The sequence below is a fragment of the Astatotilapia calliptera genome, chromosome 11, assembly GCF_964374335.1.
Source record: "Astatotilapia calliptera chromosome 11, fAstCal68.1, whole genome shotgun sequence".
NCBI lineage: Eukaryota > Metazoa > Chordata > Actinopteri > Cichliformes > Cichlidae > Astatotilapia > Astatotilapia calliptera.
Genome location: NC_137432.1, coordinates 1145478 through 1169787, shown reverse-complemented (window position 1 = coordinate 1169787; position 24310 = coordinate 1145478). Strand labels below are relative to the sequence as shown.

The 24310-nt window shown below is 42.0% G+C and overlaps 1 protein-coding gene across 2 annotated transcripts in view; it reads right to left on the bottom strand.

Moving 5' to 3' along the window:
* The window catches only part of grik2 (glutamate receptor, ionotropic, kainate 2), a 323504-nt gene that overhangs the window by 190397 nt on the left and 108797 nt on the right, over positions 1 to 24310 (bottom strand). For both annotated transcript variants that reach the window (XM_026183896.2, XM_080308219.1), the window contains exons 5-6: positions 23933 to 23986; positions 20380 to 20553 (exon numbers count right to left, since the gene is read on the bottom strand). In XM_026183896.2, the coding sequence (XP_026039681.1) occupies positions 20380 to 20553; positions 23933 to 23986 (228 nt within the window). The remainder of the gene's footprint in view (positions 1 to 20379; positions 20554 to 23932; positions 23987 to 24310) is intronic.

Here is a 24310-nt window from a genome sequence, read left to right as displayed (position 1 = left end):
TATAATAGCACAGCAGCTTGCTATCTAAGCTAGCCAGTGTACAATACTATTATGTAACTGTTTTAGTACTTGGCATTTGCAACTACTTTTCTTATTGACAGTCATACAATATACAGGGGTCATATTCTCCATATAGAAATAGCACAAATACCAATACATAATGATCATGCACAATGCGGATCTATAAGCACATCTCAGTAGATCAAGCTTTTCCCTTGTAACCTGGCAATGCTTTAATGCTACCACTGGCATTTATCCACAGCCTGTGAGAGAGGGCGCCATTGAGCCAATAACCATCATAATGTACAAATACATTGTGGTCAACATGGCAAGTGGAATTTCATAAAACATAAACACTGTTACACTGGCTAAGGGTAAATATACATTCAGTAAAAATATAATTCACATCAACAGTAATGACACCCAGTTATGTCAGTTGGATCACTGGTCACTAAAATCAATATTGAATGGTGTATAACTCAGGTCACCTCGCCAATCGTACCAGGAGTGACATGTTTAGCCGCATGTTCTCCTTAAATTGCTGGCTGTCTGAGTGGTGTCCAAAGAACAATGTGGGCTTCATAGATAATTGGCAAACCTGGAGGAAACCTGGTCTTGTTAGGAAAGACGGCACCCATCCCACTTTGGATGGAGCAGCTCTCATTTCTAGGAATCTGGCCAAATTTATGAAAGAAAAAATTCAATTAAAAGAGTTACAGCCTGTTATTGTCCCAAACCCCATCCCCGTAGAGACTGTGTCAGCTCTCAAACAGGCAAAAAACAAAAACCCAACAAAAAACCACCTAAACATAAAAAATCAAAGAAAGAACAATACAGTATCCACATCTGAACCAAAGAGTAAAACAGTGAAATGTGGATTATTAAACATTAATAATAATAATGGATTGCATTTATATAGCGCTTTTCAGGACCCCTCTAAGCGCTTTACAATGCCACGATTCATTCACTCTCACATTCATACACTGGTGAAGGCAAGCTACAGTTGTAGCCACAGCTGCCCTGGGGCAGACTGACAGAAGCGAGGCTGCCATATTGCGCCATCGGCCCCCTCTGGGGTGGTAGGTAAAGTGTTTTGCCCAAGGACACAACGACCGAGACTGTCCGAACCGGGGCTCGAACCGGCAATCTTCCGATTACAAGACGAACACCCAACTCTTGAGCCACGATCACCCCCATTAGGTCTCTCTCCTTCAACTCTCTGTTAGTACATAACTTAATAATTGATCAACAAATGGATTTTGCACAGGCCGATTTTGCACAAAGCACAGGCCGCGGGAGCGGTGTGGCAGCAATTTTTCACACCAGCTAATTAATCAACCAAAGACCCAGACAGACTTTGAATTCATTTGAAAGCCTGATGCTTATCCTTGTCCACCCCAGCAGTGAAACTCAAAAAACAGTTCTATTTGTTATCATCTATCGTCCACCTGGGCCTTACACAGAGTTTCTGTCTGATTTCTCAGACTTTTTATCTCACTCAGAAAGATGGTTCTTTAACAGTGTTTCCTGAAAACCCTCTCCTCTCTCATCATTTCCTTGTAACATTTACATTTACAATAATTGATTACACAGCAGTGGAGCGTAGACTTCATCACAGTAGATGTCTTTCTGAAAGCGCTGTAACTAAGTTTAAGAATATAATCCACCCACTGTTATCATCTCCAATGCCCTGTACCAACATAGAGCAGAGCAGCTATCTGAACGCTACCCCAACAGAGGTCGATTATCTTGTTAATAATTTTACCTCCTCACTACGTACGACTCTGGATACTGTAGCTCCTGTGAAAACTAAGGTCTCAAATCAGAAGTACCTGACTCCGTGGTATAATTCTGAAACACGTACCCTAAAGCAGATGACTTGTAAGCTGGAGAGGAAATGGCGTGTCACAAATTTAGAAGCCTCGAGAAATTGTTTGTTGCTTTTATAAGCATATTGTGAGAGCAATATGCTTATAAATGCTGCAGGCCTACTTGTTGTTCCTAGAGTATTTAAAAGTAGAATGGGAGGCAGAGCCTTCAGTTTTCAGGCCCCTCTTCTGTGGAACCAGCTTCCAGTTTGGATTCAGGAGACAGACACTATCTCTACTTTCAAGATTAGGCTTCAAACTTTCCTTTTTGCTAAAGCATATAGTTAGGGCTGGACCAGGTGACCCTGACTCCTCCCTTAGTTATGCTGCAGTAGGCGTAGGCTGCCGGGGGATTCCCATGATGCATTGAGTTTTTCCTTTCCAGTCACCTTTCTCACTCACTATGTATTAACAGACCTCTCTGCATTGAATCATATCTGTTATTAACCTCTGTCTCTCTTCCACAGCATGTCTTTTATCCTGTCTTCCTTCTCTCACCTCAACCGGTCGCAGCAGATGGCCCCGCCCCTCCCTGAGCCTGGTTCTGTCTGAGGTTTTTCCTTCCCACTGTCGCGAAAGTGCTTCCTCATAGGGGGTCATATGGTTGTTGGGCTTTTCTCTGTATGTATTATTGTAGGATACTGTACAAAATGAAGCGCCTTGAGGCAACTGTCATTGTGATTTGTTGCTGTGTAAAACAACTGAGTTGTTTTACACAGCAACAAAATTCACGCTTCGGTTCGATACTTTGGGGTCACGGTTCGATATTTTTTTGATACAAAAAAATGTTCATGCTTTTTTAATTTGTCATTTAATAAAATTATAAATATATATTTTAACTCAAAAGTACAGTTTTTAAATTGAATGTTGCTCAAACAACAAAGGGATAAAATAATAAATCTATCTGATGGAGGAATCACTCATCTTTGGAAAAGAGAGTTTATTACAGAGAAATGGCTCTTTCCAAAATAAAAGCTATACTATACGTTTCTTCTGGGCTATATTCTCAGCAGCATATTAAACATATCAGGTCCCCATAAGGAGAATCATGTGCTAACGGCTGTCTAAATGACTCGGGTAAAGTTTGTAGCATGCGTGCTTGTCGGAGTAAATGTGCAGTCATATTCGTTGTGTTCCCACTAGTGCTGTCAATCTGAAATGACGTTAACGCCACAACACGGCAAATCTCCGTTAATGAGCTACCGCGGATCGCCCCGTGTGTGGAGCTGGATGGCGTCAACACGTTAATGAGCAAACTGTGCTCACGCACTAGTTCCCACCCATGTAATTGAGCATTGCGTGGCGCATCCAACATACTGTTTTACTTTAGTCCATGACGCGCTTACCTTCAGGGTCATACGTCACATGAAAACCAAAATAGTTCCAAACGCCAGATCTGAATGAGGGTGGGGGAGGTTAAATTTGCCATGTTGCAATGAGCTTAGCTTCTGTCTCATTAGCTTGTGCTGCGCTCAGTGGATCTGCGCTTGACAGTGCAGCCTAGGCGGAGTAGTCGAACGCAGATCCACTGAGCTCTCAACACAGACAGCATCGTCAGAAGAAAAGTTGATGAAATAAATTAAACATTTTGTATTGTTCGATACATATGCGTACCGAACCGAAAGCACTGTATCAAACGGTTCAATATCAATACGAATATCATTGCACCCCTAATATATATATATCTATATATATATATCTATATATATATCGATAGATAGATAGATAGATAGATAGATAGATAGATAGATAGATAGATAGATAGATAGATAGATAGATAGATAGATAGATAGATAGATAGATAGATAGATAGATAGATAGTTTATACAGCCATCTGTAAAACATGGTTGTGTCATGGTTTGGGTTGGCTTTGGTCAGTAATGTTGGGGTTCTTGTTAAAACTGATGGACTTATGAATACGGGAAAAGAACTTCAGATTTTGATCCATGATGTAATATCATTTGGAAAGCATGTGATTGGCATTCTCTGACATGGCAGTGATCCCAAACACATTGCAAGTGCAGTGAAATCATGCCTAGATAGAAAAGCACACAAATAAACACTGTCAGTGATGGATTAACCACCACAGGGGGGCTGATATTAAAAACGAGCTCTGGAATGTGCTTAAAGAAGTCTGGAGAACCATTCTTGAAGATTACTTACTAAGCGATTACAAGACAGTTTGTCTAAGAGAGTTTAAGTTGTGTTAAAGAATGAAAGTGTTTATATCAAAGACTGACTTTCAAGCTAAAACCTATTTTTGTAACACATATTGTTCAATAAGTTTTCAATCAATTGCAGCATGTATTTTAATTTTTTTCTAAATAATAAAAATCTCAAATTTTGCACAGAAATGTACACTGATAGAAAAGCACATCTGTTGGAAAAACAAAGAAAAATATGTGTGTGCATATGTGTATGGCTGGGCCTGGGCTTGTTGAGCCTTGGCCCCTGTGGTACCTGGCCATGGAGTGGCGGGCCAAGTGCCTCCCTATTGCTCCCAGGTAGACGCTGCTGCCCCTAATACTGTTCTGTCGTGCTCGATGACCCACTCCCTTGGTGATACGGGGTGGCTTATCGGATGTCGCTGAGATGTGTGGCCTCAGGTACTCTTGGGGAGCTGTGGATAGCCTGGATCTCCTTGATGACACCTCCCCCCTCTGAGAGTGTGGACGCTTCATCTCTGCTCTCTAAATGCTTTGCTTCTTTTATTGATTTTTACCGATTTTTATGCTGATTTTTTCCCTTTTTTCCGTATGAGCTTACCTGCGATAGCTTCTGGACACTTATAGATCATTAGGACTAAAGTGTTCTTAACAGAAACAGCAACATTTTTATAGTTACCTTATCCTCAGCGCTCCGTGTGTCTGTGGCCTAGACACAGCTGAAGCCTGATTACAGCGTCTGGGCACCGAGCAGCCTCAATAGCCTAGAAAGGTGCTAACCGCTAGGCTAACTAGCAACAAGATGCCTTCCCTCTCCACAGATGACTACCACAGCCTCCTGCAGAAGATTGCAGCACTGGAGACAAAAATTCATCGCTTAGAAGTAAACGTGGAGGTAAATGGACTGTGTGGAAATGAAACAACCTTGCCTTTGACTCAAATCAATGGCGATGAGCAAGCTAGTACACAGCTAAGGAGCACAGATAACATGACCAAGAAAGTAGACTCTGTGCATTATTATAAATCCTCAAGTGATAATCCCCCCTTGGACTGTCTTGGTGCGAAACCAAGACATAAATCATGTCTCCTGGAAGGGGGAGGACGTACCACAGGCAGGGCACAGCGAGCTGAAATCTCTGAAACCGACTGGCCTTCACTTCCTACGAGACAGAGAAGCTCTTCTACCCCTGTATACGGGAGGAAACAGGACTGGATAACCGTGAATAGGAAGGTTAACAACAAACCTCCAAAACAACTGAATCTGAAACTGCAGAACAGATTTGCTCCACTATCAAAGGACCCTGGATCTATATCAGACAACCATCCATCTAAAAGTAGCGAAGTAAGGTCTGAAAATCCACGGGGAAAGCTAAAGGCTAGGCCTGAAACTCTGATTGTGGGTGACTCTGCCGTAAAGGATGTACAAAGCATGTGCGGTAAGAACACGAAAGTCCTATATGGTCAACAACCTGAAGGAGAGAATTCTTCAAATTGCAGATGAATATCCAACTGTGACAAACATTGTCCTGCATACAGGGTCAAACGATGTGTCCAAACAACAATTGGAGGTTCTGAAACGGGACTTTATTGGATTATTAAACACTGTAAACTCTCTGAATGCAGCTGTATTCATCAGTGGGCCTGTACCGCCGGTCAGAGGAGGAGACGAGAGATTCAGCAGGCTGTTTACACTGAATAAATGGCTTATATCAGCATGTGCTGACCACTCAGTGCATTTTATCAACAACTTTAATATTTTTTGGGAACGCAGGCATCTGTTCAAAGCAAATGGATTTAATTTTAACAAGTCAGGGGTGAAACTGTTCACCTCCAACTTGTTTTATTCCATACGTCATCCATCTGTGCTTGGTGCCAAGGCTGAGATAAACGAGGAGTTATCTCATAAAGAGGAACAAACAGTACTCCAAGAACAGACAAAGCCCAGCAGAAACCTTGAGGAGGAGCTCCATCTGCCCCCACCCGGGATGAGCCTCAGAAAGGAGAGACATCTGAGGCAAGAAGAGGCAAGAAGAGGGGTCCCTATTTGCCTCCAACTCTCTCAACAACACCAACGACCAGGACCAGGATCTTCCCCAGTCCCCCAAACCCCTGACAGGCCATCACCCTCCTCCCCCTCCCTTTCTCCCTCCTCCCCACACCTGAAATTCACTGAAGAGATGATGGAGCGGGTCAATGCTGGGCTCAGATCTACCCCCCGGCCCAATCCCTTTTTGTCCCCCATAAACCCCCCACCAGAGCAGCCAAAGGTTCGCCATCGAGCCCCACCCTCAACAGAGCAATCGAAGTCACATTGCCCAGCCTCGCCCCCCTTAGTTCCTCCTTACCACCTTCATGCCCTGTCTCCACAGTCTGATGTGTGATGTGTGGAGGGTCCGGGCTGTGAGGATTATGGCAGTGGTGACTTTTCCCAGGAGAAGCTGGGACCCTGTTTACTAGAAGGTTTTAAAATTTCTGTACTTTTAGGTGACAGGAGACATGTGGCCTGGTCAAAACACAGAGAGCTGCACTCTAAAAGATCTTTCAACATAGTAAACATACCTTGTGTGCCACAGACTGCTCCCAAACACGAGGGGACAAGTAATACCTCTAAAACACTTAAGTTGGCTTTATTAAACATTAGATCTCTAGCTGGGAAAACATTTTTAATTAATGATTTAATCACTGAGCACAGCCTTGATTTTATGTTTTTAACTGAAACTTGGTTGGACCAAAGTAACAGTGGAGCTGTTCTCATCGAGACGACCCCTCCTAACTACAGTTTTATCAGTGAGGCCAGGGTGAGCAGGAGAGGAGGAGGGGTTGCTGTCTTATTTAATGAATCATTTCAATGTAAGCAGCTATCTCCTGGAAGTTTTCAGTCTTTTGAATATGTGGCTTTACAGCTGAAGGCCCCATCCAAAGTTGTGTTTCTTAATGTTTACAGGCCTCCCAAATACTGCACAGACTTTTTTAATGACCTCAGTGAACTGCTGTCTGTGATCTGTGTTGATTTCGACTGTGTAATTATTGTTGGGGATTTTAACATCCATGTGGACAACCCTCAGGACAAAGGGACTAAAGACCTGAGTAACACTCAGCATGTAACAGAGGCCACACATAATAGAGGACACACTCTTGACCTACTGATCTCCAAGGGCCTGAGCATTTCAAAGGTTACTTTGTCTGATGTGGGCGTGTCTGATCATTACTGTGTTTTCTTTGAAAGTAAAATCTCAGCCCACACAAATATATCAACAGCAGTGATCACAAAACGGTGTATAACTGAACACAGTAGTGAGATCTTTAACCAGGTCTTCCTATTAACACCTGACCTGTCCAAAGGTTCAGTCAATGAGCTCGTCAATAGCTTCAATGCAAAAATGTTAAATGTAATGGATACTATTGCCCCCATTAAGGTGAAGGTTATCTCTGGAAGGAAAAATTCTCCATGGAGAAACTCCACACTGGTGAAAAATGAAAAAAGAGAGTGTAGGAAAGCTGAGCGCAGATGGAGAAAAACAAACCTCCAGGTTCATTATGACATCTATAAAGAGAAACTTCACAATTATAATTTACAACTGAGGAATGCAAGGAGGTCCTACTTCTCTGACATCATCACTAAAAACAGCCATAATGCTCGGGTCTTATTTTCTACAGTTGACAGGCTAACAAACCCTCCTGTGTCAGTGGCAGCTGAACTTCATTCGACCATGGCCTGCAATGACTTTGCCAAATTCTTCACAGACAAAATCCAAAAGATTAGACAAGCAATTGGTACATCAACAGCAGATCCAGGATATGTACTGTGTCCACCAAAAAACTGTTTAAACACCATCAAACAGTTTCACCCGATTAACAGCAAAGACCTGGAGGACATCTTAGGTCAACTGAACTCCTCCTCCTGCTGTTTAGATGTCCTGCCAACAAGTTTTTTCAAAAAGGTCTCAAAGACTTTAGAGTCAGACCTGTTACAGATCGTCAACTTTTCTTTATTATCAGGTGTGTTTCCAGAATCACTAAAAACTGCTGTAATCAAACCTATACTGAAAAAGGACAATCTTGACAAGACACAAATGAAAAACTACAGGCCGATCTCAAATCTCCCATTTTTAAGTAAGATCATTGAAAAAGCAGTTTCTCAACAGCTCAATTACTTCTTAAAACAGAATAATTGCTACGATGCCTTCCAGTCAGGTTTTAGACAGAACCACAGCACTGAAACCGCTCTGACCAAAGTGTTTAATGACATATGTCTGAATACAGACAGTGGAAAAATGTCAGTCCTAGTTTTACTGGATCTCAGTGCAGCATTTGATACAGTTGACCACAACATATTACTCAAACGACTGGAGAACTGGGCAGGTCTTTCAGGAACTGTACTAAACTGGTTCAAAACATACTTAGAAAACAGGAAATACTTTGTATCAATAGGTAACTTCACATCCGAGCAGACAAGTATCACATGTGGAGTTCCCCAAGGTTCCATCTTGGGACCCCCTCTGTTTAACATTTACATGCTCCCACTGGCACAGATTATAAAGAACAACAAAATAAACTACCACAGCTATGCAGATGACACACAAATATATATCACAATGTCACCAGGAGCCCGAGGCCCTGTACAGGCTCTTGGTAAATGCATTGAGGAAATTAATGACTGGTTGTGCCACAATTTTCTCCAGCTAAACAAAAACAAAACTGAGGTAATAGTCTTTGGCGCCAAAGAAAAACGATTACAGGTCACCAGAGAACTTCAATCTATACATCTAAAAACCACAAACCAGGCGAGAAATTTGGGTGTAGTGATGGATGCAGACCTAAACTTAGAAAAACACATTAAGACAATAACAAAGTCAGCTTACTATCACCTCAAGAATATTTCAAGGATAAAAGATCTGATGTCTCAACAGGACCTGGAAAAACTAGTCCATGCATTCATCTTTAGTAGGCTTGATTACTGTAACAGCATCTTTACAGGTCTACCTAAAAAATCAGTCAGACAACTACAGCTCATTCAGAACTCTGCTGCTCGAGTCCTCACTAAGACCAAAACAGTGGACCACATCAGTCCAGCTCTGAGGTCTTTACACTGGCTGCCTGTCCGTCAGAGGATAGACTTTAAAGTTCTGATGCTGGTCTATAAAGCTCTGAATGGTTTAGGACCAAAATACATCAATGACCTCCTGACCCAGTATGAACCTTCCAGATCCCTCAGGTCATCTGGATCCGGTCTTTTATCAGTTCCCAGAGTCAGAACCAGACACGGAGAAGCTGCATTCAGATTTTATGCTCCTTATATCTGGAACAAACTCCCAGAAAGCCTCAGATCAGCTGAAACACTCAGTTTATTTAAATCCAGGTTGAAGACTCACCTGTTCTCAGCTGCATTTGAATAAAGCACCAAATCCACACTTTTAAGCTTAAATTTCAAAACTTACACTAACTACTGATCTTATCTATTTCTGATTTTATCTGTTTTGATTTTATATACTGTTTTGTTTGTTTGTTAATTAATTAAGCTTAAATTTCAAAACTTACATTAACTACTGATTTTATCTACTGTTCTGATTTTATCTGTTTTGATTTTATATACTGTTTTGTTTGTTTGTTAATTAATTAAGCTTAAATTTCAAAACTTACATTAACTACTGATTTTATCTACTGTTCTGATTTTATCTGTTTTGATTTTATATACTGTTTTGTTTGTTTGTTTGTTTGTTAAGTGGGTTTAGAGCTCTGGGTAGCTCCCCAACTGGGTCTAGACTGGGTCTAGAGAGTATTTTAAATTCAGGGAATTTAAAATAGAAAGTAGCTCGTCCACAGAAGGACTGGTAGCTCCCCTTACGATAAGGGTTCAGATCGCGCGAACAGGTGTGAAATGTGTGTGTTTAGTTAGTTTGTTTGTTTGCTTGTTTTAATCAATTTTAAATCATGCTTTTTATTTGTTTTTGTTTCTAATGTCTCTGTAAAGCACTTTGAATCACCTTGTTTTTGAATTGTGCTATACAAATAAATTTGCCTTGCCTTGCCTTGCCTTGATGTACCTCTGTCTGACTCCGGCTGCTCCGGCCTCATTATCGAGTACATTTCGTGTCAAAGACACACTCACACTCTCTCTTGCTCACACCACAAGAAGATTGTTGATTTATGTATCTGTGCATATTTTAATGTTCCAGTTTGTTTTTTCTGGTGCAGCAGTCATTGATACATCATATATTTCTATTTGTACAATATCCTTTTATATCCTGTTTGTGTTTATATAACACAAGTAGAACAGGAGCCTTCAGAGAATTTATAGAGTTGATCTTGGAAAAGCAAAATGTGTTTGGCACAACAGTGCATTCAGGTCATAATTCTTATATATCATCAGTATATAATAATAATCTTTTTCTTGAAATGACAACATGACAGAGAAGTCACCCAAACAATACTTCAAAAACAAATAGATCAGCTGAGTGTCTCTTTAAATGCCATCTGAAACTGCAGGTGACTGCTGAAATGCTCATAATGCTGATGTAGAAACTGCACAAATGGAAGACCCGATTACATTATTTGAAATAATGTGTTTGCAGATAATTGTGTTGATAACAGACTAGTGCTATAAACATTGCAGTAAAGTTTGTAGCAGCCTGTAGCCCAAAATGATGAATGTGACAGTCTTTATAGTCCACAGTGTTATTTTCCTGTTCCACATAATAACATGTTATTACTAATTTAGTTTCCCTTATATTGGAGCTCTGAGCTCAATCACTTTGCATCACTCTGACAATGACGGTGTCTCAGGTATTCTGCAGCCCAAAAGGTTAACCATGTTGCACTTGGTAATTCTATTGTTTGAAAACTTGTTTGGTGATATATTCTGGAAACTGAAATAATAACAGTTTATTCAAAAGTTTGATATTTAAACTTGTTATTAAATGTTTTTAATAGCAAAAGAATGTTTATTTTTTTGTTACTCATTTTTTCAGCTTAATGTTAATTTCACAGTGTAGTGGCTAAAGCATAACAATAAAAAGACTGCATTCATAAAGCACTCCTATACTCTTATTTACCACTTAGCACTTAATATTACACATTCACCGATTCCCACACAGCCCTGCACAAAGGGGCAGTCACTGGGTTTAACAGTATTGTGTAAGAACACACCAATGTGCAAACTGGAAGAAGACCCCGGTAACCCACCAACATCCCAACTGGTGGGTGTTGACCAGTGCTAAAGGTCTTCTTTCAGATACTTGATGAACTGACGCCCAGTACACATTAAATATTTTGAACTTTGAATCATGTAGAGCTTATCTTCTGTCCAGAGAAGAACTAAAATATGAAACTGGATTTTCTTTTCTTTGTGTCTCAAGCCAAATTAACATACTATCTCAAGAAGCAGAGATAAACTAACACTCCCAAGGGTTTATTTCCTCACTTTTTAAAAGCTTGACAGATAATTCCAAAGCCATCTCTTATTTTGAAGGGTAAAGATAATTGCTATGTTTCAACACTATTGTCACATGACATGACTGCTTCAAATGGAAGATAAACAGTAGTAAGAGTAATAAATAAACAAGAAAACGTAATGAATGAACTGCACAGACACAATTTCATGATGAATCATACTGGCAACTGGCACATTTGAGCTAAGTAGCCCATCAGAGAATTCTGACCTTAAAACCATTAAACATCATGCAAAGTTTAACAGTACATCAAATCTAGTTTGTTTGTTTTTTACTTTTCTTTTGCTCAGCTAAAGGAAGACAAACATATACTCACCCACTAAAATCTAATTCTTTATAAATAAGTACAATACAACATGACTCACTTTTTCATCAAATTGTGAAAACTGTAAAACTTCAGATACTGCTGTGGGATTAATATCCACATTTAGTAAGATCTGAGAGAAGGAAGTACACTTGATCTCAGAGTCTTTGAAAACCAAACAGCAAACTTGGTACAGGAATTTTAAAAAAAAATCTCTTACAGTCCCAGATAGGCTGGTCAGACAAAGAAAGGTCCGTGTCCATTGTTAGCCTACGTCAAAGAGCTGACCAATAAAGACAAAACATTCCATGTTTTATGCATTGTTTGCAAGCGAAAAGACAAGTCTCATACTAGGCTCATTCAAAGGATGAAATCCAACATTTCTCTTAACAGGGTAGCTGTGGTTCAGGAGGTAGAGACTGAAGAAGAAGAACGCTTCTCCCACTGAAAACGCTACGACCAGATGATCAGAATCAACCTTTTGGGACTCAGGAGGTAGAGTTTGGTTTGTGTTACATGGACTGTTATCTCGCGGGTGGGGAAGGAGCCAGAGCTGGTGTGTGAGATTGGGAAATGCCAACTACATATAGTCAGCCTTCGAGCTCGGGCTCTGGAACCAGTTTTCTGGAGATGGGTTGGAACCCGTTCCACCGTAAGCCTGGAGAATGCTCCACCCAGGGACTTTATTGTTCTGCTGGGGGACTTCAACGCTCACGTGGGCAATGACAGTGTCACCTGGAGGGGTGTGAATCTGAGCCCCATCTGAAACCAAGTAGTTTTTTGTTGTTGGACTTCTTTGCTAACCACAGTTTGTCCATTACAAAGGTTTCATAAGTGCACATGGTGCCAGGACAACTTAGGTCCAGGTCCAGTTTTGTTATTGTATCATCAGACTACGCTCGGGTAAACACAGTTACTAAGCTGTCATCTTATCATCACCTGAGGGTGAGTTGGATCAAGAGACAGGAGAAGATGCTGAACAGACTGGCAGACCCAATCTTACAGAGAGGGTGAACTGGGAATGTCTGGCCAAAATTCCCCCATAGCTGTGTAAAAAACTTACTGGCTCTGGCTTGATTGCAGTTGTTGCTGCTAAGGGTGGCCCAACTAGTTATTAGGTTTAGAGGACAGTCACTTTTTCCCTGTTTGGATTTTTACCCATTAATCATAAACACCCATTAATCATTCATTTAAAAACTACATTTTCTTTTCACTTGCTTTAGCTTTGTCTCATATTTAATTTGTTTAATAACCTGAAACATTTATGTGTAAAAACCATAAAAAATAGGAAATCATGTTGAACATTCACACAGATTTGTGCCGTCAAAATGTTACATGTTGGCTGCTTCTTAGTGGGTTTCCTGGGTTTCTTTTCTGTGTGTGTGTGTGTGTGTGTGTGTGTGTGTGTGTGTGTGTGTGTGTGTGTGTGTGTGTGTGTGTGTGTGTGTGTGTGTGTGTGTGTTTAAATAAAATACATTCTGTACAGTAAATGTAAGGAGGTTCACTGCCACACTGTCCTGGAGTTCATCACGCATGTTCGAGTGGAGCTCAGATTATATGAACATGTCTGATGTCTGGATCTTACTTTAAATAATATCTGTCAAAAAGAAAACGGCTTTCCATCACAGCCTCATTTAAATGTGCCCATATCTGTAGCATATTTATGGTAATATGACAATAAAAGAGATTCAGCAGCACTGATGTGACTCTGAATACAAAGCAGCAGCAACAAACAAACAGATGACCTTGATGGCTCAAAGGTCATCCTGTTTGCACAGATGACAAGCCTAACTTCTGATAAAGAAATAAATGCAGTAATTACAGACATGCCCAAGTATTTTTTGAACCACTTTGAAAATTGCAGGCCACACAGTGAATCAGACAGCAGCTAAGGCAATTAACACGGAGAGATACTATGGTAATGAGGCGATGGTGCTTGTAAGGTCACTCACGTTGTGCATGTTAAGCCACAACTCAGGGCAGCATTTCTTTGCCACTTGATTAATTGAAGGTGACATAAAGGTAAGAGGTGCAGAGTTAATTTATCTGATTTGTCCTACACTGACAGTTGCTAAATAATACAATCTTTATGAGTTTATTTAATCATCTTCCTGATCTGAGGCATTGTGTCGATCTTTTCAAGAAAATGCCACAAACCTTGTTCTTGTTTGATGGACTGAAAACATTCATGGTCTGGAGGGAATTATCAGTCTTGGTAGAGTTATGCAGTCTTGGACTGTACTTGTCAGCTATGTCTTCGTCCTGTAAATGCATCTTCCATGGATGCAAGAATGTTCAGCTTGAGCTTCTCATTTAAATGTCCTGAGAATTATGAAAGAACTAATAGTCTTAATGACTCAGTCAATGCTCAGCTGTGCACAGAGGTGAAACTCATCACAATGAAATGGAATCAGGCCTCATTTTACAGCTATAAATAAAATTAGACATTCATTTGCATGTTATTGAGTGAATAAGTGTTTGGTCTCCTCTGACCCAACCAGAATTCTGGCTCCCACAGATTGGCTGTGTGCCCATGTGGCACACAGATTACAGTCAATCAATCAATTACAGATATTCCTGATCTCACTTCATTAAGTGTATAAACCACACCTGTCCACATAATCATCACGGGCAAGACGACAGAGCTGTTAAGAGATGTCAGGGACAAGACTGTAGACCTGCAGAATACTAGAATAGCTAACAAGACCGATACCAAGAACGTTGGTGAGAAGCTGACGTAGCTGACGTGATTATTTGGAAATGGGAGAAACATAAAATGACCATCGATTGCTCTGGTCTGAACCAACGTGTTAAACAAAAACTTTGCATTAAGTATTTAGGGATTATTGGCACTTTTATAAAAATATATTACACATATACATGGTAGAAAATGAAAGTGCTGTTTTTATTAACTGAATGAATGAGTCTAGAACTCGTGGGAATTTCCTGTATTTTATTCCTGATGCGCTGTCACTGCCTGAATCTTTTTTTTTGTTTGCTAGTTTTAGGGGTATCTCTCTGCTAAACTCTGTTAATCTTATAAGAGTCAAATTAGGGAGTCAAATGGTAATATATAATACAATTTGATTTATATAGCACGTTTAAAACTGAGGGTACACCAAAGTGCTTCGCAGTAAAGAATAAACAGGAAATGATTACACTGAACAGTAAGTCATTAAAACAAGGTAAACAAAGGCATTAATAAGTAGAGATAGGGAGAACTGAGAAATGAGTAGCGATACAGCAGTTAGTGAGCGGTGAAAATTCACAAGTAGGAAAAGCCGGGTTAAATAGGTAAGTTTTCAAGCGTGCTTTAACCCTTCTCAAGGCAGGCGCTGCCGATTTGCAACAGTTAAAAACTAACAACCTGATTACCCCCCATACTTATTTAGGTTTTTTTACTCAGAAGTACCACTGCAGGACTTGGTTGTGCATTAGCAACAAAAAGTTTAATTTGAGCCTGAGAGGGTTAAAGGATTGAATGGAGTCAGAGGCACGAATGGTAGCAGGAAGGTTTGATGCTACAGAGGCAAAGGCACGACCACCCCCAGTCTTCAGACGGTGCCTGGGCTGGGCCAGAAGAAACTGACCAAATGATCGTAAAGAACAGCTGGGAGTATAGAGACTGAGGAGGTCGGCGAGATAGTCAGGCACAAGGTTGTTTAGGCATTTGAACATAAGCAGCAGAACTTCAATACGAAGTTTAGGAGTCAGCCGATGTAAATCAGGGAGCACTGCAGTAATAGAGCCAAACTTTCTAGTTCCGGTTAGGAGACGAGCCGCAGCATTCTGAACGAGCTGTAATCGTTGGAGGTGAGCGAGGTGGAGTCCAGAGTAGAGTGAGTTACAATAATCTAATCTGGAGGTCACAAAGGCATGGATATGTTTATGGATAAGTTTATAGTAACATGTAGTGCTTTTACTCTTAAATAAGGTTCATGTAACATTAGGCTGATGTGTCCCTCACAAAATAGTGGAAATGCTTCTTTTTTCTAGGTACTTGTGTGGTGATATACATGTAAGTAGTACATTAATACTGTGGAGTGGAAGAGGAGGTCTGTGGATCACACAGTTTTTGATCGGTGCTAAATTGAGTGGAATAAAGTGGATAAATGAGAGCAATTTATTTGATCTGTAACATTCTCTTTTTTGCTTAAGTAAACATCCTAAACCAATGCAGGAGACTCAGATTTGGTCCTCTGCATCATTCTGAAAGCGGAACACAATCCTGTTAGTAGCAGCAGCAACAACACCACCAAAACCTTCTGCTTTTCCTTCAAATCTTGATTGTGTAATTAAAAATCCACTCTGGTGTTGTACAGATGCAAAGTTGAAAACATTTATGATCTTAACTGTTGATGTCGTAATGCCATGAGTTCCTTTTGATAAAATATTCTGAGCTGTCAGTAAAGATCCAAACAGAAAACTGTACACAGCGACATCAGATTTTTCTCTACCACTCCATACTGCAGAGCATGAACTGTGTCCAGAACTCCATATGAACATCTGGATTTAATTGTAATGCTTTGTTTAGAACATCAAGAAAACGTGTTACAGTATTTTGTTTCAAGTTGTCATTTTGATATGCAACATGGAACCTTAAACACGACACACAGATGAAGCTGTGGAACCTCCCGTCATGTCGATATGCTTTAGCTGCTAACTGATTGCCATTTGTCTAATTAATCAATCCCCAGCTAACACCAGCTATTAATTCACTGATGAGCAGGGTCACAGCACACTCCTCACACACATAAATCTTTGCCTGTTACTGATCCAAAAATAACTGCACAGCTTGATTTGTCTGATTAATCTCTGTGGTGCACTACAAAGTGAAAAGACCTTATTATTTAGCTTGTTTTTTTTTATCCATGGATTCGAGATATCAGCACGACTGTAGGACTTGCTGCTTCTGCTGGAAGCTAGTAGCAATAAAAACACCCTAAGCTTTAAGTGTTCAGTGAAAATGTCCAGTTATTACACACACAGTCCATTTTAGGTCTCAAGTGGGAAACTATTGATTGAACCACAAATCTAACAAAACAGCTTAAACTGAGTAACACCCACTTTCCAATATCAATCCAGAAACATGACTCAGCAAGTTGTTGCTCTTAGAAAAAAAAAACAATCTGCTATTCTCCTGAGGCAATCTAATGTTTTCAATCAGCAGCCAACATCAGCTGCTGCTGGTGCGGCTGCCAGTGCTGCCAATGCGTTCCAACTGGCATCAGACCAAATGGCTACATTTGGCCTAACATATAACACCTCAACAGTCATTGTGGAAATATAACACAAGGACTTTCACTCCTAACTTCCCTTCACCCACTTTCTATCTTTATTTTTCTTTTTTCATTCCTCCCACCATCTCATTTCTCTGTCCTGCTCCATTACTTTATTTCCCTTCCCATTCCTTGTCTCTGCTGGTTTGACACTTTTTGGCCGAGTTCCCAGTAAACAGTATGGAGGAACAGCTATTACACACAGTGTGCTCTGATCAGAGACGTTTCAGATCACAGCGACAGAGATGCTTCTCATCACACCTGGAACTCGTTTGGAACTCGGGTCACAAAGGTAGTCCGCCTGACTCCAGCAAGCTGCCTCGGACGTTATGGTAAGAGAAACCAGCGAATATACATCCTAAGAAGTCTGCCTCTCCGTGAATCGCTACCTTATCGTGGTGGAGGGGTTTGTGTGTCCTAGGGATCCCAGGGGCTATGTTGTCTGGGGGCAAATTGGTCCTGGGTGAGCGACCAGACAAAGAGCGATTCAGAAGACCCTTAGACCGTCGAGGGAACAGTTTACCCTGCCCTAGAGCCAGGACCGGTGAGGGTGCCCGAGGGCGAGCATCCGGTGGCCGGGCCTTAGTCCATGGGGCAGCCCGAAAAGGGGACATGGGCCCATCCTCCCGCAGGCCCACCACCGGCAGGAGGCGCCATAGGGGTCGGGTGCATTGTGTGCCGGGCGGCGCCCAGGAGCAGAGGCCCTGGAGGACTGATCCTCGGCTACCAAGACTGGCAATTGGGACATGGAATGTCACCTCTCTGGTGGGGAAGGAGCCTGAGTGCATGAAGTTGGAAGGTACCGGCTAGATATAGCCGGGCTCACCTCTATGCATGGCTTGGGCTCTGGAACGAGCCTCCTGGAGAGGGGCTGGACTCTGTCTCAGTCTGGAGTTGCCCCTGGTGAGAGGCGACGGGCAGGGTGGGTATTCTAATATCCCCTCGGCTTGCTGCCGGTATGTTGGGGTTCTTCCCGGTGGATGAGAGGGTTTGTTCCCTGCACCTTAGGGTCGGGGAATGGGTCCTGAATGTCATCTGCGCTTATGCGCCGAGTGGCAGTTCAGAGTACCCAGCCTTCTTTGAGTGCTGGAAGGTGCTCAATCTGGAGACTCTGTTGTCCTACTGGGAGACTTCAATGCTCATGTAGGTAACAACAGCGAGACCTGGGGGGGCGTGATTGGAAGGAACGGCCTCCCTGATCTGAACCCGAGCGGTGTTTTGTTATTGGATTTCTGTGCAAATCATAGTTTGGCCATAACGAACACCTTGTTCGAACATAAGAGTGTCCATAAGTGCACATGGCACCAGGAAGCAAAAACTCGGGTGTGGGAGGAGTTCGGAGAGGCCATGGAAAAAGACTTTCGGACCGCCTCGAAGAGATTCTGGCAAACCATCAGGCGCCTCAGGAGGGGAAAGCGATGCTCTACCTGCACTGTGTATAGTGCTGGCGGAGCGCTGCTGACTTTGACTGAGAAAATTCTCGGGTGGTGGAAGGAATACTTCGAGGACCTCCTTAATCCCACTGACACGTCTTCCGAGGAGGAAGCAGAGTCTGGGGATGAGGGGAATGACCCGCCATTTTCCGGGGGCGAGGTCACTGAGGCAGTTAAACAACTCTTTGGTGGCAGAGCCCCTGGTGTGGATGAGGTCCGCCCCGAGTTCCTGAAGGCTCTGGACGTTGTAGGGCTGTCCTGGTTAACACGCCTCTACATTGTTGCGTGGAGATCAGGGGCAGTACCTGTGGACTGGCAGACCGGGGTGGTGGTCCCCATCTTTAAGAAGTGGGACCGGAGGGTGTGTTCCAACTACAGGGGGATCACACTCCTCAGCCTCCCTGGGAAAGTCTATGTCAGTTTGCTGGAAAGGAGAGTTCGTCCGCTAGTCGAATCTCATACAGGAGGAACAATGTGGTTTTTGTCCTGGTCGCGGAACACTGGACCAGCTCTTTATCCTCTCCAGGATACTTGAGGGTGCATGGGAGTTTGCCCAACCAGTCTACATGTGTTTTGTGGACTTGGAGAGGGCATTCGACCGTGTCCCTCGGGGGGTCCTGTGGGAGGTGCTGCAGGAGTATGGGGTGTCTGGCCCATTGCTACGGGCCATTCGATCCCTATACAACGGTTGCAAGAGCTTGGTTCGCATTGCCGGCAATAAGTAGGACTCGTTCCCGGTGGGTGATGGGCTCCACCAGGGCTGCCCTTTGCGGATGCTGCACTGGTCCGTCGTGGTGAAGAGAGAGCTGAGTGTAAAAGCGAAGCTCTCAATTTACCGGTCGATCTACGTCCCTACCCTCACCTATGGTCACGAGCTGTGGGTAGTGACTGAAAGAACGAGATTGTGAATACAAGTGGCGGAAATGAGCTTCCTCTGAAGGGTGGCTGGCCTCTCCCTTAGAGATAGGGTGAGAAGTTCAGCCATCCAGGAGGGGCTCAGAGTAGAGCAGCTGCTCCTCCACATCGAATGGAGCCAGCTGAGGTGGTTCAGGCATCTGACAAGGATGCCACCTGGGTGAGATGTTCTGGGCATGTCCCACCAGGAGGAGGCACCGGGGCAGACCCAGGACACGCTGGAGCGATTATATCTCTCGGCTGGCCTGGGAATGCCTGGGTGTTCCCCCAGATAAGCTGGAGGAGGTGGCTGGGGAGAGGGAGGTCTGGGCTTCTCTGCTTAGGCTGCTGCCCACGCGACCCGGCTTCGGATAAAGCGGAAGAAGATGGATGGAGAAGACTATCATTTCTAGAACACTGTTTTATGCCATTAGTGACTTGATGCCTGAAAACCACTGGGAAAATCACAAGGTTATTTCCACTGTCCAATTCGTCAACCACAGTAAGAAATATGTGCATGAGATGCAGTATAATATGTAATAAATGTAATAAATGTTCAAATTTCATGACTCTCAACTGAAGTATTTCTCCTACTTAAATGGATATACAACCAGGAGAATTGGGAGATATTATACAGAGTTTTTAATCATGGGAATCGTGAGTAAAACTTCAAGCTTGCATAGAAGGAATATCATATCATCACACTGAAGGTTAGAGCGCTGACAAAACTGAAGAAGCAATCAACAGCAAAAATTAATGTACCTCTGTCTCAGTCTGATAGAAGTCTACAGCTGTGGCAACACATTTAATTATAAATTGTATTAACAAAGAAATCCCCTACTTTCATCATTCATTTCCTTCCTCACCATGACAACAGTTTCTGAGAAAGATCAATAAGTAACTGACCATGGGTCCACATCTGCATGTCAGTGAACAAAACTCTGGCAAAGTGCTTCATTATACATTCATGAACTTTGTCCAAACTCACAGTCATGAAGCCGTCCAGTAATCCGGAGTCAGGTTTCGGTGGAGCCTGCAGTCGCTCCATGGACCACTTCTCGATGATAGAAGCCACCTGGCTGTTCTCAGTGTTGAGTATCCTGAAACCCGTCATGTTTACACCACTGTACCGGTAAGGTTCCACGTCCAGTGCAAACAGATCCTGGAAAGAATAGATACAATGTTAACCTCTATGTATCATTTTATCCCCACTCATCCCTGCTATAAGCTGAAAGGCAAGGTGTACCCTGGACAGGTTCGTCAGTCTATTATAGGTTTAATTCAACAAACCCAACTCACCTGTCAACTTGTCCATCACTACTGCAAACAAGGAAGGGGTCAGAGGTGATCCTCACTGTAATCCCACCTCAACTTTGAACCCATATGCCACTCCTACCCCACACTCCACCTCAATACTGCTGTCCTTATACATGTCCTGCACCACCTAACAGACTTTTATGCTACGCCTGACTTCCACACAGAAAAATTTTAGAATACCATAGTTCCTCTCTTAGTACTATATACAAAGGCACTGATAATTTAGAATAAACACCCTTAAAGCAAATATTGCATTTGCAGTACGTTTTCTTTGCAGGGAATTCACAAAAAAAAAAAGTAAAGTAGAGAAAAAGAATAAGAGTGACAGCGTTTTGATCCCTGACAGCACTAACAGCCTTTCCAGGATGAGAGTGAGATGGAGCATTTACACTTTGATCTGAGTCAAATCTTTGACCTTGACTTGTACACACAGGCATTTGTGGATCTTGCATTTTGTTATGTAGATACTGAGAGGAAGTTTATTCTGAAATAACCAAAGGCAAGGTTAGGACACATATGATCTCTAATGTGACAGATTTTAACGAGCTGTCAAGAAGGACTGCTATTGTGAAGACAACAACAATTTAATTTCAGTTCAATTCAGTTTTATTTATACAGCGCCAACTCATAACAACAGTTGCCTCAAGGCGCTTTATATTGTAAGGCAGACCCTACAATAATACATACAGAGAAAAACCCAACAATCATATGACCCCCTATGAGCAGCACTTTGGCAACAGTGGGAAGGAAAAACTCTCTTTTAACAGGAAGAAACCTCTGGCAGAACCAGGCTCAGGGAGGGGCGGGGCCATCTGCTGTGATTGGTTGGGGCGAGAGCAATGGGTCATTTGAACTAATTCTGAAATTATTTCACCAGTTGGCAGCAGAAACAGAGTAATTATTGTGAAAGTTACGATGAAAAGAATATAATGATAAATTTAAAAATTACATTAACAAAATGTCATCTGTTGTTGTTATTTGTCATTTGTCAGCACTGCATGTTCACTAGCAGTTTGCCAAATACTAGTGTCATTGTGTACATGGCAAAAACTGTTTTATAGTATATTTACTTTGAATGAAAGCCATTTCATTTTTGAAAGTTAGCTTTTTCCCTATGTGTACCAAAAGCAGCGATATTGTTCCAAATGTCTGAAATGATTGAACTGAAGGTTTGAAATGCTTTGTATGTATTATTGTAGGGTCTACTTTACAATATAAAGTGCCTTGAGGGGACTGTCGTTGTGATCTGGCGCTGTATAAATAAAATTAAAATTAAAAAATTAAAGTTGTTTGGCTCAAAGTATGTGAGCACATAGTTAAAGAAAAGCACCTGCCTCTTTCCTGATGCATGCCCAAATGAAGTTTGGATGCCTTGGATCACCAGATGAGAAATCACGTCATCATCTCAGTCTCATCTTTTATTAATCTGCCACATCATTTAATTAAATATCCGGACTGTGAAAGAAAATCATCGAATAAAGCACAGATGAATAGAATTACAACAGTGCATTTTATTTAATAATTTCTTCAGTTTTGATATCTCCAAACAAATGTGTCTGTGTAGGTTCTCCATCATCCAGCTCATGGTAATCTAAGGAGCTTGAAAAGAAAAGCGACTGGACTTCTTCAAGTTTCTTGAAGATGATTCATCTCTTATCTAAGAAGCTTCTTCAGTTCTAAAACCAAACGGTGGAGAGTCTCAGATAATTAAACCCTAGTGGGCGTTGTTCCTTAAGAGGCTTGTTGACACACTACTGATCCTGTGACTCATCACATGAGGCAAGGTGTGAGAAAGGGTGTGGGTCATTATAAGCAGAGGTTTCAACTGAAACCATTGTGAGACAATGCTTCACCCTAACACGTGACCTATGGAGATGACCTGACCCAAGATGTGAGTGGGCGTTAAGGCGTCTGGGAAGGATCTCAAAACTGGATTATAGATGGCAGACAGTTGGTGTCGTAAGCCACGCCCTCTGTTCAAAGATGGTCGCTCACAGTGGACACAGATGCTTCTTTCACTCCTCTTCAAACCATCTGTGTCATGGTCCTGGGTCATGTGACCCAGTGTGTTATGCTTAGCCTATTTTGATGTTTATTATTTGTTTAGGTTCTCTAAGGTAGTCCAGCCATTTGTATATATCACCCCTGCATTACGTCTCCCTTGCCCTTCGTGTGTTTATGTCTGTGTGTCTTGTACTGTCAAGTTCATGCTGTCAGTTATGTCACCTCCCCCTGTACTATGTCTCCCCGGTTCATGTCTCATGTTTCCTGTTTTACTTTGAAGGCCTGCATTCACTGTCAGTGTATTCAGTTTTACTCCTCCTGTCCTGTTGTTAAGTTCATGTGTGTCAGCTGCGTTCCCATGTGTGGTCACTTCCCCTGATCATCCCTCATGTGTATTTAGTCTCTGTGTTTCATACAGTCTGCATCGCGTCGTCTGTGTTACCACCCCCTGTGTTCCGTATCTCCAGCCATAGCTTTGCCTTAGTTTATGTCCAGTTTAGGTTTCTGTTTAACTATTACTCTTATGCTGCCCTCACTCTGTTTTGTTCCTTTCATCAGCCAGAATAAAAGGCTCGCTTTTGTTTAACTCCACTCCTGCATCCTCCTGGGTCCACCACACACATTTCCGCACGGTCTGCCTCCGCAGACCAGACTCTCAGTCCAAAATGTGAACACTGACATCCTCAAAGAGTGACCTTTGACCTTTAGGTGCAGATGGACTGCTGAGTCTTGTAGTCACAAGACTACACAAGACTGGAAGACTCAGTCAGAAGGCGACATACTTTGTATGTTACATACATACCATAGCTCAGGGTGGAATTAGTAGCACTTTTTACACAGTAAGACTAAACTATTAATCAAGAAAAAGATGAAAAAGAAGAACAATGAACAAACAATAACAAAAAGAGGAAGCAGAAAAAAGGAGGAAAAATATGATGGAATGAAGAAACATTTGGAAGATGATTCATATTAAAAGATATCATCAGCTGATAAAGGAAGGATAAACCAAGAGAAAATAAGATGTTACAAAGTAGTGTGATATTATTTTCTTTGGCTCTGGAAAATGAATCACCCACTGAAAGAAAAATAAATGAAATGAAGATTGAGAAGCTGCACCATCTAATGTTTTGACCATGCAACAAATCTTTATGGCGATATGGAACTGTGAGTTCGATCTGATGAAGAAATGACTGTGCAGGACAGTCTCTGACTCTACTTACCAGTGTGGTAAATATATAGTGATAGTACTCTGTCATCATCCCCATGGCAAGAGCCTAAGAAAGACAGTGACAGAAGGGGGCACATTGGGAGAGATTTATAAATAAATCAGGAAGCAGATAAAATGTTTTGTCATATTCTGCACACACACACACACACACACACACACACACACACACACACACACACACACACACACACACACACACACACACACACACTGTTTTGTAAGGCTACATCGCTGTGTTACCATGTAATGTGAGAAGGCATATATTGTGCTACACTGCTTTAGCCCAGCAAAAACACAACCATGCGAGGCAGGACACAGCGCCCAGGGTGATCATACATTTAGAATACTGCTAAAGTACAATATGCATAAT